General features: G+C 42.5%; 2 protein-coding genes and 1 pseudogene across 4 annotated transcripts in view; 1 reads left to right on the top strand and 2 right to left on the bottom strand.

Annotated features, from left to right (window-relative positions):
- Positions 1-4,201: 4,201 nt before the first annotated feature.
- Pdzd11 (PDZ domain containing 11) lies at positions 4,202-7,782 on the bottom strand. Of its 3 annotated transcripts, none has more exons than XM_055605094.1 (7): positions 7,690-7,782; positions 6,602-6,701; positions 6,053-6,136; positions 5,784-5,840; positions 5,178-5,276; positions 4,892-4,952; positions 4,202-4,726 (listed from the first exon to the last, which is right to left on the bottom strand). In XM_055605094.1, the coding sequence occupies exons 2-7, from the start codon at positions 6,686-6,688 to the stop codon at positions 4,692-4,694; spliced, it is 423 nt and encodes a 140-aa protein (XP_055461069.1). In that variant the 5' UTR covers positions 6,689-6,701; positions 7,690-7,782; the 3' UTR covers positions 4,202-4,691. The 3 variants fall into 3 exon arrangements, with proteins under 3 accessions (XP_055461069.1, XP_055461070.1, XP_055461071.1); XM_055605095.1 differs by having other exon boundaries at positions 7,620-7,691; XM_055605096.1 differs by lacking the exon at positions 7,690-7,782 and adding an exon at positions 7,481-7,612.
- Positions 7,783-7,984: 202 nt separating this feature from the next.
- The window catches only part of Kif4a (kinesin family member 4A), an 82,912-nt gene continuing 74,446 nt past the window's right edge, over positions 7,985-16,450 (top strand). The window contains exons 1-2 of the mRNA XM_055605070.1: positions 7,985-8,262; positions 8,395-8,509. Of these exons, the coding sequence (XP_055461045.1) occupies positions 8,143-8,262; positions 8,395-8,509 (235 nt within the window). The 5' untranslated portion in view covers positions 7,985-8,142. The remainder of the gene's footprint in view (positions 8,263-8,394; positions 8,510-16,450) is intronic.
- LOC129675002 (NEDD8-like) lies at positions 8,976-11,762 on the bottom strand (annotated as a pseudogene).

The following is a 16,450-nucleotide window of genomic DNA, read 5'->3' as shown; positions in this document are numbered from 1 at the left end:
CTGATTTTAGTCCTTGCAGGATCCAGGGATCAAGATCCATTTTCCCTATCCCGTAGCTTAGGTCATCTCTGCCTAATTTGGTAGACACTTTGGGTTTTTGATAGCAGCCATTCTCTCCCACTTCTAGAGTTATGGTGGTTTATTTGTTTTTGAGACAGTGGTTCTCAACCAGTTGGTCACGACACCTTGAGGGTAGAACAACCCTTTTATAGGGGTCACCTGAGACCATCAGAAAACAGGTATTTACAATTCATAGCAATAGTAAACTGTTACGTTACGAAGTAGTAACAAAAATAATTTTATGGTTAGGGGTCACCACAACATGAAGAATTGTATTAAATGGTTGTAGCATTGGAAGGGTTGAGAACCACTGCTCTATGTAGTTCTGGTTGTTTGGGAGCTCACTTTGTAGACTAGTTTGGCCTGGAATGCACAGAGATCCTCCTGCCTCTGCCTCCTAAGTGTTGGAATCAAAGACGTACACCACCACACCTGGCCTGGTTATAGTTTTAATACTGCCTTCCAACTCCTAGAGTTAAGAATAAAACAGCTCCCAGAAGTGCTGTCAGTTTCTTTTACTACATCTCAGAGCTATTGGGTGGCACAGAGCACCCTATGTTCATTACTAAGACATTTATCTATCTATATAGGATGTAGTTCTAAAATAGCTAGGGTAACTTCAAAGGCTACTAATTTTTGCTCCATTTTTATTAAAATTTGTGTAAGTATGATGATAAAAATATACCTAATATAAAAGAATCTTCAATAAATGGTGCTGGGAAAACTGGATGTCTACATGCACAAAAATGAAATTAGACCCATATCCATCATCATTTTGCACACACACACAAAAAAAAAAACCTAACTCCAAATGGAGCAAAGACCTAAACATGAAACAGTATACTACATGATATAGGTGTAGGAAATGACTTTCTGAATAAGACTCCATTTATCCCCAAATTAAGGTTAATACTTGTCAAGTTGGACTTCATAAAACTAAAAGCTTCTGTACAGCTAAATCAACAATCAACTGAGTAAAGAAACCCATCAAATGGGAGAAAAATCTTTGCCAGCTATACATCTGACAAAGAAGTAATATACAGAATATACGAACAAAGTGGGAAAAAAAAAAAACCGAACCAACCAAACAAAAATGATCCATTAAAAAAAAAATGGAACGGGGACCTGAACAAATTCTCAAAAGAAAGACTTTGGCTAAGAAATAACTCAAGAAATGTTTGTTGTGATGCATCAACCAAGGACCATGCATGGAGAGCACCTAGACTCCCTGCTCAGATGTAGCCCATAGGCAGCCCAGTCTCCATGTGGGTTCCTGAGTAAGGGGTACAGGGGCTGCCTCTGACATGGACTGTTACCCGCTCTTTGATTACTTTCACCTGGTAGTTCTGCCTTGTCAGAACACAGAGGAAGAGGATCCAGGGAGCCGTGATGAGACTTGATAAGCATACTTGTGGATGTGTGTGAGAGGCTAACCTTATGTTACTAGGTTCTCCTCTCATGTGAATCACAGGGATCAAACCCAGGCTGTCAGGCCTGGCAGCAAGTGCTTTACCTTGCTGAGAGCCTTCATTGGCCCAGACCGTTTGAAAACCTATTAACTAGGAGTTGTTGTTGCATCTCCTTTCCCAGTTTCTTGGGCATCAAGCCACCTGAATTAGTAAATGATATTTAACCTGAAATCTAACTCAGTGTGTCCTTCTACTGGGCCTTGAAGAATTTTTAGTATTTAAAACAAGAACCACATTAGTAAAATTAAAATAATGAATAACCATGAACCTTATCTTAGAGCCAGTGGTTCTCAACCTTCCTAATGCCGCAACCTTTGTGGTGACCCCAACCGTAAATTTATTTCATTGCTACTTCCTAATTTTGCTACGTTTTGAATCATAAATAACTGATACGAAGATTATCTCAGGCAATCCCTGTGAAAAGGTCATTAAGCCCCCCAAAGAGGTCATGACTCACAGGCTGAGAACTGCATTTCTAGAGCAAGCACTTTACAAGAAACTTCTATGGGTCTCTTCCTAGCTCTTCATCATAAATGTCAAAGGTGTTGCACAGGTAACCACAGCTGTGGTGTGCTCATGACTACAATAGCTATGCCATATCCAGAAGATGAAAGATAGCTCTCCTATCTATCCTCTGGCTCTGACTATTACCCCTCCCCCTTCTGGAATGTTCCCTGAAGCTCAGATGGGGTGTAAAACTTTTAAATGTTGCAAATATGAATGTTGAAATTAATAAATTATGGTGAGAAAAAAATCTCAAACGGGGGCTACAGAGAAGTCAATGTCAGTCAAGTCCTTGCTGCATAAACATGAGGACATGAATTTGAATCCCATAGTGTACTTAAAAATGGGTGCCTGGGTGCCTGTCATGGTGGCACACACCTTTAATGCCAGCACTGGGGTGGCAGAGAGAGGAGGATCCCTGGGGCTTCCTTGCCAGACAGGCTAACCAAATAAAAAAGATTCATGTTCAGTAAGACACACACTCTCCGAAAACAAAGTGGAAAGTGACTGAAGAAAGATGTCAGCTTTGGACTTTCACCTCTCTTTCTTCTGTCAAACACATACCCTGTTACCCACAGCTGGGTGCACTGGTGTATACTTGTAACCTCTAAACTTCAGAGACTGAAGCATGAAGATCTCAAGTCCAAGATCAGCTTCGACTATGGTACCAAGAACCTGTCTCAAAAAAAAAAAAAAAAAAAAAAAACAAAACTAAAAAACTTATTAACCATGGAGTCTTGAGTTTAACATTCAGTAGACTCAGCAAATAGTTTTGTGGAAATACCTAAGCTTTTCTTTCTGGGATGGCCACTGGGGGTCAGCAGAGGAAATCAGAGGATACAATTCCTAGGAAAACTTAAGCTAATTCTATCTCCAGCTCTGCTCAGAAGGTACAGTGCCAATTAACAGTGGAGCTAAGCGTTTAGCAATACCTTTAGTACAGCTGGGGTAGGACTCATGGGAAGAGCCAGTTTTTACATTTCATCCATTTGAAAATTTATTTTCTCTTGCTAATTTAATAAGGTAAATTCAGCCAGGTACAGTGGTGCATGCCTTTGATTCCAGCACTCAGGAGGCAGAGGCAGATCACTGTGATTTTGAGGCCAGCCTGGTCTACAAAGTAGGTACTGGACAGCCAAGGCTACACAGGGAAACCCTGTCCTGAAAAACCAAAATAAATACATAATTAGATAAGATAGATTCCTAGGTTGACCCTCAAACCAAAAGAATCACTTTTCCAGAGGGAATTAAGAGACTCAGTTCAGCTCCCCAGGATCCTTGTGTGCGCTTGCGTGCTAGAGGACAACAGACAACTTTGTGAATCGGTTCTCTCCTTCCATCATGTGGGTCCTGGAGATCAAACTCAGATTGTCAGGTTTGGAAGAAGGCATCCTTTCAGAGCCATCTTGATGGCTCGACGTAGGATTTTAGTTAAGTCAAATTTTGGGCTTTCATTGTAGTAGCACCTCCTTCAGAGAAAAAAAAAAAAACACAAAACCTTTAAATCCTGAATGGGTATTTTAGTATCAGTCAGTAGAGATGGCACAGGTGTGATCTGTGCAGGTATCTATGTCATACCTAGGATGACAGAAAGTTATTTGGGGGTAGGATCAGAAAAGGAGGGAGTTGGCAGTTACCACTATTCAAACTACAAGTGGGAAATTAGGAATCGATTTCCTACTGCTCCTTGTGAAAAGAAATCTATCTATGCTACTTCCTTGGCTTATGTTCCAGATCAGAGAATATGGGAAAGAATATATTAATACCATCCCTCTGCAGCAGAAAGTCTTAACAAGGTAAATTCAGCCAGGTACATAATTAGATAAGATAGATTCCTAGGTTGACCCTCAAACCAAAAGAATCACTTTTCCAGAAGGAATTAAGAGACTCAGTTCAGCTCCCCAGGATCCTTGTGTTCGCAGGGTTTCTCTTTTGTAGCCCTGGCTGTCCTTGAACTCACAAGACTCCAGGATCCTGGGGTTAGGAGCAGTTTTACCCAGGGCCCTTGACTCACCCAAGGCATCTCTTGGTTATTCTCTGGCTACTGTTCTTTAATCTCACAACTATTCTGGCCAGATATAGATAGTTGTAAACAGGTATGATGTTGCTGTTTATTCCAGTGTTTGGTTGTATTTTTTCCCTCAATGGCATCTTATATCCAAACAGTATCACTCCAGCCACATTTATTCAGTATTGTGTTTTTACTTTGGGGGAGATAAGGAGGAAGTGGCAAAAACAGTGTCTCTTTGAAGTCTCCCAAGTGTAAGGGACTCCAAAGTATATGTACAAAGACTAGATGGCATGGTCAGGAAAATCAGATGGAAGGTCCCCAAGAATGCTTTTTTCTACTGATTTCTACAAATAAAATAAGCTGTAGAAGTGACCAATCTATGGTACCTGATAAATGCCAGCTGCTTTCTACCTGGCTTTCCCCACAGGCTAGACATCATCTTTCTCATTTGTGAAACTCACCTAGCAAACTAGGGAATTCCCACTACAATACAGTTTATATATAACACAGCTGGTATGCTGTCTCCCCATCCTCCCTATTCACTAAGCCAGGAAGGTGCTGAGAGTAGAATGTCATGACTGGCTTCTCGGAGGGCTAGCCAGCTTGCCCTGGCAGATTCCACATGGAGAGTTGTGAGCTGCAAGTCTCTAGTGCACAGTCCTCTCTTTTTGGCGATGATAATCTGGGGTAAGAAAGAACATAGCACATTATTTTCAGGCTGAGTTCCCAACTTCCCATTCCCAACTTCTGGGGCTTGCCATTATCCACATTTAAAAGAATTCTAGTTACCTAAAGCCCTCCCCTGTAAATAAAAATTTAAAAAAAGAGAGAAAATAAAGTGTCTTACTGTAGGGAAAGAAGCGCACACGCATGCTGATTTCTCGTGCTGTCTTCAGGATTTCAACAGCCTGGAAGGAACACAGCAGCTTGTACAAATGAAGGGCTACTACCCGGGACAGAAACATAACACAGCAATGGAATGTGTCACTTCAAACATCTAGGTCACTGAAAGCTCCTCTCTTCTGGTACATTTCCCTTGAAGAGATGCTTTCTTCCAGGTTAGGCTAATCCTGTCCAACCTGTCCTACCTGAGATGGTTTCGTGCAGGACTAAAGCCCACACGCTGTGCTTACTTTGCTGTGCTCAATGTCTTGGAAATCCACATCGTTAACGGCTAGAACCTGGTCCCCTTCTTGAAGGCCTGCTCGATGGGCATCAGAGTCTGGAATCACCTGTTGGAAGGGGAATAATGTACGTGAGATGGAGTAATTTCAAGGAAACTGCAGGGGCAATGCAAATGTGTTATTTTCTGCGATACCACAGGGAGATAAGCAGCTTGCCAAATCAAATTTGGTCCTCTATTAGGTTTTGGTTTTTATACATTCTTTTTTTGTTTTTTTCAAGACAGGGTTTCTCTTTTGTAGCCCTGGCTGTCCTTGAACTCACAAGACCCACCTGCCTCTGCCTTTAATCCCAGTGCTGGGATTAAATAGGTGCACTACCACTCTGGATTGGCTTTATAGATTCTTATTACCTGATTTTCTTGCTTCTGCCTCTGGAGTTCTCGGATTACTGGCTTGACCCATTACACTGGGCCCAAATGCAATTTTGGGAAGGAAAGCCTGAGTTTCCATTATGTCCATTCTATGACTCTACCAGATATCCGTTTTTCAGCCATTGGGCCACCAGTGCAGTAGCTATCCACACAGCTTACTATACACACACATTCACACACAGACCTTGGATATGAAGATGCCTAGCTGTGAGGCCTTTCCTCCTCGGATGTTAAATCCCAACTGTAAGACAAGAGCACAGAATGGAAATTCAGTACAGAGCACAAACACAAGAACAGGAGCTTCACTGTACTCAGAAGAAAATGAGACACTAAGGAACTGTCATCTCAGCTTTTCTGGTCACCTACCTCCCAACCCACATCCATGCCCCAAGTACGGTCAGCTTCTGGCATAGACAAAATGTAGGCTAGAATAAAAACCTCTCTAAGTTTTACCTGAGCACCAGGAGGCTTCTTCAGTGTGACAATTCGTGGTAGAAACTGGGTCAACTCATTGTTGTAGTCTGGGTGGTACACTCTCTGCAAGACACAGCAATCTCATTCCCAGTCTTAGATGTCACATCTACCTTCTTTTAGAACATTAGTAAATCAAAAGTCAGGGAGTGGTAAAGCCACAGACTCAGTTTACATAGAACAGATCATACATACTAAATGAGTTTAGTCTCCAGACATGCTAGTAGCCCCAGAGATTCCTATTCCTTTTTCTTTCTTTCTTTCTTTCTTTCTTTCTTTCTTTCTTTCTTTCTTTCTTTCTTTCTTTCTTTAATTAACAGGATAGAAACTAAAGTTCTAAATTTTCAGAATTCACTGGTATGAAAGGCTCTGGCAGGATGATTTTACAAGAAGCTTACAATGGGTCACTATTGCTCAGAATTCACCTAAGATTCGCTCTTCATTGAGTTTCATAACTCTGCTACTTTATCTTTCACAGATCTCATGCTTGGGAGGTGGTATGTCTTATTCAGGAATGCAGAGGGTTCCCACCTCATGAGGAGGAATCCATGCTGGAGGATTCTCATAGGCAGGCAGGAACACCACTGGGTAGTCATCATAAGGAATCCGGCTGTCCATTTCAGGCAAAGCCCTGAAAAGGATGAACCAAAGCAAACAAAAATCATTTTCAAAAGGACCAAGCGCTCTAAGTTTCAGAAAGCATCCCATCCTAAACCCACATTTAGGTGTTAAGAATGGAGGGGGAGCAGGGCAGTGGCACACAGCTGTAATCCCCGCCCTCCGGGAGGCAGAGGCAGATGCATCTCTGGGAGTTCAAGGCCAGCCTAGCCTACAAAGCCAGAACAACCAATGCTATATAGAGAAATCCTGTCTTGAAAAAACAGCAACAACAACAACAACAAAAAAAAAATTGAAAGGAGAAAAAGAGGTGAGGCAAAAACAAAACAAAACTCATCAATTAAAAAACAAATTTACACCCTGACGTGGTGGTGGTGGTGGTGCACGCCTTTAATCCCAGTACTCAGGGAGGCACAGGCAGGTGGATCACTGTGAGTTCGAGACCAGCCAAGACTACACAGAGAAACCATGTCTGGGGTGGGGAGGAACACCTGGAGCGTGTGTTTCTGATTGCTGTCTCCGTGGTGCACACCTATAATCCCAGCACCCAGGAGACAGAGGCAGACGGATCTCTCTGAGTTCGAGGACAGCCTTCTCTACAAAGTAAGTCCAGGACAGCCAAGAATACACTGAGAAATCCTGTCTGAAAAATTCAACCAATCAAACAAACCCAAATTATCTACAAGCCTAGTGTCTTGTTAAGCACTAGGTATGTTCTCATTTCTCACAATTCTACAAAAATAGGTATCACCGCCTTAAACCTGGAGAGGAGGAAATTACAATCGCACTTACAAAGATAAACTTTAAAACACCATGAGAAGTCCCAACTCTAACTATCTCATAGGGCTTGGGGACAGGAACCATACAACATTTTCTAAAAGTGGCTTGGTAAAAGTGGCGTCCACGGATGGGCTCCGTCATCAAGGACTACCTTCCGGATCCAGGTCCTGCAATGCGCCTGAATTCCGCGCTCACGACCACTACACTCAGCACTACCTTACCGGCAAACAGGCCTCCTTCAGCGGCGGCTCGGCTCCCAGCCAATTCGGCTTCAGAACCGGAAGCGGATGCTCGCTAACGAGGAGCACGGGCGGTGGCACGGGCGGAGCTCGCTCTCAGCGAGCCTATTCTCAACACTTCCCAGGCGTCGCCCAGTGCGTGCTTACGTAGGCGATTCGCTCACAGGCTTTGCGCGCTCCAATTGGCTAGCGCCTCTGGGATCAATTTAAAAGTTGGCAGCTAACGCGCCGGTTAGAACAGGGCGCAAAGGGACGTGTCTAGTTTGGTGAGTTAGAAGGCACCGTGGTCGCTCAGCTTCTGCCTTTCTGGCACTTTAGGGCTTTGGCTCAAGGTCTTCTACTGCCCGAAAAGGACCTTTTGTCTCCTGCCAGCCTCCGGAGGCTCCCGGGAGCCAGCTTCACTCCTCACGGACACGTGCTGAATGAGCTAGTACCATGAAAGGAGAGGAGAAGGGAATTCCTGTAAGAGTGGCACTGCGTTGTCGGCCCCTGGTCTCAAAGGAGATTAGTGAGGGCTGCCAGACATGCCTTTCCTTCGTGCCTGGAGAGCCTCAGGTGGGTAATCATGGCTCTCTCCATGTTAGGGCTGAAAGGAGCGAGGGGCATGGTCTGTTTCTTTTGTTTTTTTTTTTTTGTTTTGTTTTGTTTTTTCCTTCCCCTTATGCCTTGCCTTCTTGACTTTTGCAGGTCGTGGTTGGTACTGATAAATCATTTACCTACGATTTTGTGTTTGACCCCTCTACTGAACAAGAAGAGGTCTTTAATACAGCAGTAGCTCCACTCATAAAAGACATTTTTAAAGGTGAGGTTGTTTGAGTCACTGGGCGTTTTTTGAGCATATATTATGTGTGGGTCATTTAGGCACTACAAATAGAGGAATGGATGAAACACTCTTGCTTAAAAAAAAAAAAAAGCCCACAGCCTAGTAATATTTGTGAAAGTCTTTATACCCTTGAAGCTAATTTCAGACTGTCCTGTTTATCTTTATCGGGGTTTTTTTTGTTTGTTTTTTGTTTTGTTTTGTTTTGTTTTGGCCAGGAAATATTTTATTGACAACCAAGGGCACAGCCATAAGAGAGGGAAGCACACAGGACTGCAAACTAAAACCCAGCAGCCAGCAAGGGCCATTTGAGCCAGGAACACTGCACCCTGGGAACTGAGCATCCGAGGGAGGGGTCAGTAGTTCTGGTATCCCAGAGAGTGAGAGAGGATATGTGATGCTTCATTATGAGCTACAGGGAGAGGAGGTAAAATGGAACCTAGGTTCATCATTGCTCGAGACCACCTCCTCCTCTAAGAGCCAATGCCAGGTGGAGGACAGAACCCCCTAGAATCTTGTAATTAGCTGCCTCTCATCATTCGTCTGCCACTGTAGATGAGCTGCTGCTGTTGTGGGGGAAATTCCCTATTTTTCTTGCATACGTTCCTTAATTCGCTTTAGCTTGTCTGTGGGTTCAGTGTCAATGTCAATCTCCTTTCCAGTCAGCTTCTTCACTTTAATTAGTTGCAGGCAGCTAGAGTGCTGATTCTCCTGCCGTGGTCGCTGCTGCCACTTCCCAGCACTCCCCCATTTTTTTAATTCTTAATTTTATTTTTTTCATAATTTATTCGTTATATATCCCGAATGAAGCCCCCTCCCTCAACACCCTCCAGCCCCACCTTACCTTTCTCGTTCCCCCCATTTTCTTCCCTTAGTTCACTGAAAGGGGGAGTTCTCCACTATTGCCATCTGCCCGTAGTTTGTCAAGTCTCATCAGGACTTCCTGCATCCTTTCCTCTGCGGCCTGGCAAGGCCATATCACCAGGAAGGAGTGATCAAAGAGCAGGCAACTGAGTTCATGATAGAGGCAGCCCCTGCTCCCCTCACTCAGAGATCCACATGGAGTCTGAGCTGCCAGTTGGCCTCATATGAGCAAGGGGTCTAGGTCTTCTCCCTGCATGGTCCTCCATTGGTACATCAGTCTCTGTGGGACCCCATGGGCTCAGATTCTTTAGCTTTGTTGGTCCCCTTGTGGGGCTTCTGTCCCCTCCATGTCTCTATCCCCACAGCTCTCTTCCATAAGACTTCCTGCGCTCTGCCTAAAGTTCGGCTATGAATCCCAGCATCTGCTTTGATCCCCTATTGGTTGGAGCCTTTGAGAGGACCCTCTATAGTAGACTCCCATCCTATTTCCTCTCTTCCACCGCTTCCGGTGTCTATCCTGTTTGCCATTCTGAATGAGATTTAAGCATCCTCTCTAGGAACCTTCTTGGTGTTCAGCTTCTATAGGTCTGTAGATGGCTGTCCTATATTACACAGCTAATACCTGCATGGTTATACACATGCAACACTACAGCTACCTCCAGTATCTGTTTACATTTTTTTTTTCTTTGACGGAGAAGTCACAGAATCAGAGATGGTTGCTACTGCATGCATATGGTGCACATAAACACACACAGGTACATACTCACAGATAAACTCATCACAAAATGGTTCAAGGAAAAAAATGAGTTCTTTATGCTATTCTTCCTGAACTAAAGTACTTTCGCTGTAAATAAATAAATAAATAAATAAATAAATAAATAAATAAATAAATACTAAATAAACAAACCAAAGACCTTAAGTCTGGCAGCACTCAGGGAGGCATAGATAGGTGGATCTCTGTGTTAGAGGCCAGTGTGGTCTATAGAGTGAGTTCCAGGACAGCTAGGACTACACAGAGATACCCTGTCTCAGGAAAACAAACAAGAACCTAAAAAAATGATGTCATGTCTCAGGGTACATCGAATATCTTTGTGTATGTGTAAAGTGTATACACATGTGTGTCCAGATGTCCTTGCCCATGCATGTCTAGTGTTTTCCTCTTGCTCTCCATCTTGTTTTTTAAGACAGGATCTCTCTCTTTCTTACTGAACCATTTCAGCTAGACTGACTAGCTGGCAAGTCCCCAGGATTCACCTGTGTTTACTCTCTCGGTGCTTGAGTTATACATATATAAGCTATCATGCCCAGTTTCTATGTGGATACCAGAGATATGAACTCAGGTTCTCATGCTTGCACAGCAAACAATTAACCCACTGGGGCCAGCTCCCCAGACCCAACCTTTATTTATTCATTTATTTTTTATTTTGTGTGAATTGTGTGAGCCAACTTGTCACATTGAACATGTGAAGATCAGAGAACAACTTGCAGGAGTCAGTTCTTCTACTATCTGGGTTCTAGGGGCCAAATGCAGGTTTGCCAGGCTTGGCCATAAGTACTGTCACCCACTAGGCCCACTTGTCAGTCCCTTTTTTTTTCTTTCTATGAGAGGGGGTCTCATAGTTGAAGTTGTCCCTGGAATTCACTAAATAACTAAGAGTGACTTTGAAGTTGGGGTCTTCCCAGTGTCAGGATTTCAGATGTGCAACATCACCCTTGATTTGGTTACTGCTGTGCTGGGCTACCACCCCAGTGCTTTGTGCCTGTTAGACAAACAGTCTACTAAGTGTGCTATAGTCCCAGACTAAATACCTTGTTTTAAAATTTGAAAACACTGCAGTTACAGAAATGTTGCAAGAAAAGCATAAAGAAGCCATTTTTTTTTCCTGGAATAATTGGTAATAAGTTGTTGGCCTTACACTTTACCATCCAGCTCCTAGAAGAGTCATCATAACAAGGCATAGCCATCAGAGTCACAGAGGTTGCATTGTCGTGTCACTGCCATAGAATCAATCCTCAGACCTATTCTAACGTTGTCAGTCGTTTCAGGAATACCCTTTATAGCAAAGGATTTAGTTCAAAAATCATGTTAAAATTAGCTCTTTAGGATTAAAGAGGGCCAAATACAAAGTAGTTCTTGAACCTTTTGTGTTTTTTTTTTTTTTTGGTGTTTTTTTTTTTTTTTGAGCTTTCTTTGTCTTGAAGATTACAGAGCACTTGTTTCTATGTTTCTGTTTGCTTTCATCTGATGTTATGATAAAATCTGAGCTGTTATGTTTTCTAGTGGAAACACCATGGTCATGACTCTGTATTCTCATTGATTCTTGTGAGGAAGTACATAGTTTTGATTTGTCCTGTTACTGTTGATGTTCATTTTGAAATCTGACTAAGGTATAATTCTACCGATCTCCTCACTGTGAAGTTAATTTTTTCTTGCTTTTTTGTATATCCAAAAAAAAGCATTATATAGTTCTGTCTAATCTCTTATAATCACTTTTCTCTTTGGCATGATTTTCATTCTCATCTAATTAACTATTTCCCCCCTCCACTTCTACCTCATCCTAATTCTAATAATTAAATTGTTCACCCTCTTTTTCCCCCTCCATCTCCTAACATGTCTCACTCCCTTTCCCCTTCAGTACCTGGCCTCTTTTTAACTGTTATTGTTACACACACACAGGCACTCACTCTCACACACATACTTTAATGGATCATATATAAATAGTATGCAAATGATTTCAGGGCTGACCACTTGGTATGGATAACCAATTAAGGACATCCCTGGGGGAGACTAATGAGATCCCTCTCCGTAGTCATGAATTGTCTGTAGTCATCTGTGTGAGAGTGGGCCCATGTGAAGTTTCTCCCTTCCATGTCTGTTGGTTTCTTCTTGGAGTCTTGTTCAGACAGCCATACTATTGAGGTATTGTGGGTGAAACCTTCCTGCCGTTTCTGGTGACACACAGCAGATTTCCTGGTCCTCTGGCTCTTAGCAATCTTTCTGCGTTCCCCGAGCCTAAGGCGCAGAAATTGTGTTGTATATGTAGCCATTGTGGGTGAGCACAGTATTATCAGGTATTCTCTGCATTTTTGGCCAGTTAATAGTTTTCTGTAATGGTCTCCATCTGTTCCAAAGAGAAGCTCCTTTGAAGAGTGAGAGCTACTCTTATCTGTGGGTAGAAGGATAAGTATTTAGAATGCAGTTAGGAACTATACTGGTGTAGTAAAGCAGCCGTAGCAGGTTCTCCTCTAAGATCCGTGACCTCACAATCCCCTCCAGTAGTTGGCTAGGCTTCTAATATCAGGCATGATTTCCTTCCTATTGAGGGGAGTTAGAGTTAGAAAGCAGTTGGTTACCACCAAAATATGAGTGTCATTATTGCACATATAGGGATATCTTGCGATGCTGGTCGTTTTTTGTGGTTCATAGCCTTCACAGCTGAGTGGGACTATTGGTCACTTTCCTCCTTTGGCAATTTGCATAGTACCTCCAGGTACTGGGAAAGCTATTTCTTAGGGAAAAGGTTTTCAGGTCAGATCCATCTCAGATCCTCCAAGTGCATTGTCCAAAGTACATGGATGCCTTCAACATTAGACACTTAACCTTCAGCGTCTGTAATATAATAGTAATAGTCTGTACTGTTTTGGTAATCTCTTGTCTTCCTGACCAACAACTTGAAAGGGGGTTTCTAAGAAGTACGGTTTTTGTTAGATAATCTATGGCTGTTGAAGAGAACATTGTCAACCCAAGTGGCATAAGTTCATTTAAACTATATGTGCGTATATTATACACACACGTATACATTTATATATGTTATATGTAATTTTATGTAAAGAAAAATAATATAATTCCAGTGGGTTTTTTTCAAACATTCTTAATATTATATGTCCCTCTACCCTCCCTCTCCTGTGTTTACCTTCATAGCCCCTCTGCAATTAGAGTCCCCCACCATTTTTTTTTCATTTTCCTTTCATATCATATATATTCTGCTATTTATTTTGAAAAAAGTCTCATTGAGTACATGCTGACTTTGAACTCACTATGTAATGCAATAGAGACTACTGTGAGCTATTAATTAATTCTTTTTAATTTTTTTTATTCACTTTACATCTTTGTTGTAGCCCCAACCCTCCTCCCCTCCCAGTCCCATCATCCCTTTCTCCACCAGCTCCCTTTTGTATCCACCCCAGCTCATCAAGTTGCATCAGGCCTGAGCATATCCTCTTCCTCTGTAGCCTGGCAAGGCAGTCTTGTCAGAGGAAAGTGATCACAAAGCTGGCAAGTGAGCCCATGTCCCATTCAGTGCCCACTTCCTTTATTAGAAGAGTCACATGAGGCCTAAGCTGCCTATCTGCTACATCTTTGTAAGGCCCCTAGGTCCAGTTCATGCATGGTCCTTGGTTGATGCTTCAGTCCCAGCAAGCCCCTCTGGGCCCTGGTTAGGTGGCCCTGTAGGTCTTTCTTGTGGAGGTTTTGTCACTTCCAGGTCCTTTTCTCTTTCCTCCCACTTTTCCACAAGACTCCCTAAGCAATGTTTGGGCGCAATGTTTGGCTGTGGGTCCCAGCATCTGTTTTGAGGTACTGCTAGGTAGAGTCTCTCAGAGGTCTCTGTCAGGCTCTTGTCTGCAAGCTTAACAGAATATCATTCACAGTTGGCATTCTCCCATAGGGCAGGTTTTTGTTTAGGCCAGGCATTGGTTGAACATTCATTTCTTCAATCTCTGCTCTATCTGCTCTGTCTTTATCCCTGTACCTTTTAGCCATATAGCACAAACATACTATGAGGCACAGATCCAAAGAAGATAATTAACAAGGAGGATCCAAGGGAGGATGCATAAATCTCACTCAGAAGGGGAGATAGAGTAGACAGAGGTAGTGGCTGAAAAGAGGGGACAAGGTAGGAGAGTGGGTACAAAGGGTTATGAGGGTGGAGATCAGACCTGGGGAGAGTGAGGGCGGGAGGACAAAAGGCCTATAGAGAAAAGAGAAACTGAGGGTAGGGTTATCTCTGTGGCAAACTGGAGACCTAAGTCAGGGTAGGCTTCTGGGAGGATTTAAGGGGGACTCAAGCAGAGACTCCTAGTAGCAGAGACCATAGCGCCTGAAGAGGGTACCTTCTAACTAGACTAGTCTTCTAGTAAAAGGTGAGGAACAATAACCCATCCCCAAGAGCTCTAAATTCTTTTGCCTCATTCTGAATGCTGAGCTTATAGGCCTGACCCACCATGCCCAGCTACCATCCCTGTTTTATTTATTTTATTTTTTATTTTGGTTTTTTGAGACAAGGTTTCTCTGTAGCCTTGGCTGTCCTGATCTCACTTTGTAGACCAGGCTGCCCTTGAACTTGCAGAGATCTGCCTGCCTTTGCCTCCCAAGCTCTGGAATTAAAGGTGTGCAGCACCAAGGCTGGGTCATCCCCATTTTCTTTTTTCTTTCTTTTTTTTTTTATTACTTTATATGCATTGATGTTTTCCCCACATGTATATCTGTGTGAGGGTGTCTGATTTTGGAGTTATAGACAATTGTGAGCTGCTATGTGGGCACTAGGATTTGAACCCAGGTCCTTTGGAAGAACAGTCAGTGCTCTTAACCACTGAGCCATCTTTCCAACCCCCCATCCCCATTTTCTTTAGCCATTTCTGAAATATATTTTTAGACTCTTGAGTATCTGGCTAGTTCTCTCAAATACACCTCTACAGCTTAGTAAAGGTGCTCATAGTTGTAGTTTTATATTCTTTTTATTTGTCTATTTTTTTTAGTTATTTTTCATTGTGTTGTCTGTCTCTTTGACTGCCTGCCTATCTACCCGCCTGCCTGCTTGCCTGCATTAGTATGTGTATATGAGTCCAGGTGCTCACAGAGGCTAGAGGTATCAGATACATCTGGAGCTGGTTGTAAGCCACCTGAAGTGGGTGCTTAGGAGTTGGACTCAGTTGTCTGGAAAAGCCATACATGGTCTTAACCACTGAGCCATCCCTCCAGCCTTTTTTATTCTTAACTTGGGGAATATGAGAATTAAACCATATTATTTGAAGATAATGGGAAGTACAAAGTGATTCTAATATACATGTGTTTGTTTAACACCATCCTTAGTTGCAAGAACAAATCTGTTCTTTTTTATATTCAGCTCAATGATACCCTCTTATACTCTGAATTCCTGGTACCAGAATCCTGAGTGTTTTAGACATAGTACAAAAACCTGTTTTCCCAGGGTGTTACAGCTTATACCTATCTGTGGCATTGTAGAAAGTTTTAAAATGCTATTTTCTTGCCCCACAGTTATATCAGATTATAACATCAATATATTATAACATTTCAACTTACAGGTTAAGAGTTTCATTTAGCCAGGTATGGTGGTGCTCTTCCTGTAGTCCCAGCACTCTGGGAGGCAGAAGCAGACAGATTTCTGTGAGTTTGAGGCCAGACTGATTTACAAAGTGAGTCTAGGACAGCCAAGGCTACACAGAGAATCCCTGTCTTGAATCTTTTTCCCCCCAAAAAAAAGGGGAGGGAAGAGTTTCATTTAGAGCAGGAAGGTCTCTTTTCTCTTCTGACAGGGACTGGCTTGCCTGGAACTGCTGTTTAGACCAGGCTAGCTTAAAACCTACAGAAATCTGCCTTCTTTTGCCCCACAAGTGCTGAGATTCAAGGTATTGAACTGCCACACCAACAAGTTCTTTTTAAAACTTCAGGGTTATCACTTAAATTAGCATGTTTTTTTCAAATTTTAAAGATTAAAAAAAATTATTTTTAGGTTTTAAAGGTTTTTTTTTGTTTGCTTGTTTTTCAAGACAGGGTTTCTCTGTGTAGCCTTGGCTGTCCTGGACTCGCTCTGTATACTAAGTTGCCCTCAAACTCACAGAGATCCGCCTGTCTCCATCTCCCTGGGATTACAGGTTTGTGCCACCACAATGGGCAAGATTCTTCTTTTCAGGCTCCCAGATAAATAGTAAATAATAGATGACAGCTTTGAAAAACTACAATGATTGTTTTAACGGTTGCCTTTATACTATAATTCTCTCATAAAGGATGGCTTTTTGAGGTATTTATTACATGTTGAA

This window comes from Psammomys obesus, unplaced genomic scaffold (genome assembly GCF_907164565.1).
Source record: "Psammomys obesus unplaced genomic scaffold, mPsaObe1.curated_primary_1811, whole genome shotgun sequence".
NCBI classification, from domain to species: Eukaryota; Metazoa; Chordata; class Mammalia; order Rodentia; family Muridae; genus Psammomys; species Psammomys obesus.
This window is presented reverse-complemented; position numbering and strand designations above follow the sequence as displayed.

Bases quoted from the DNA above. Each gene is read 5' to 3' on its own strand.
- Pdzd11 (XM_055605094.1), bottom strand. From the start codon at position 6,688: ATGGACAGCCGGATTCCTTATGATGACTACCCAGTGGTGTTCCTGCCT. The intron at 5,841-6,052 runs GTAAAACTTAGA...CTTGTCTTACAG, and splicing joins AGAAGCCTCCTGGTGCTCAG to TTGGGATTTAACATCCGAGG. The intron at 4,727-4,891 runs GTAAGACACTTT...TTCTTACCCCAG, and splicing joins TGTGCGCTTCTTTCCCTACA to ATTATCATCGCCAAAAAGAG.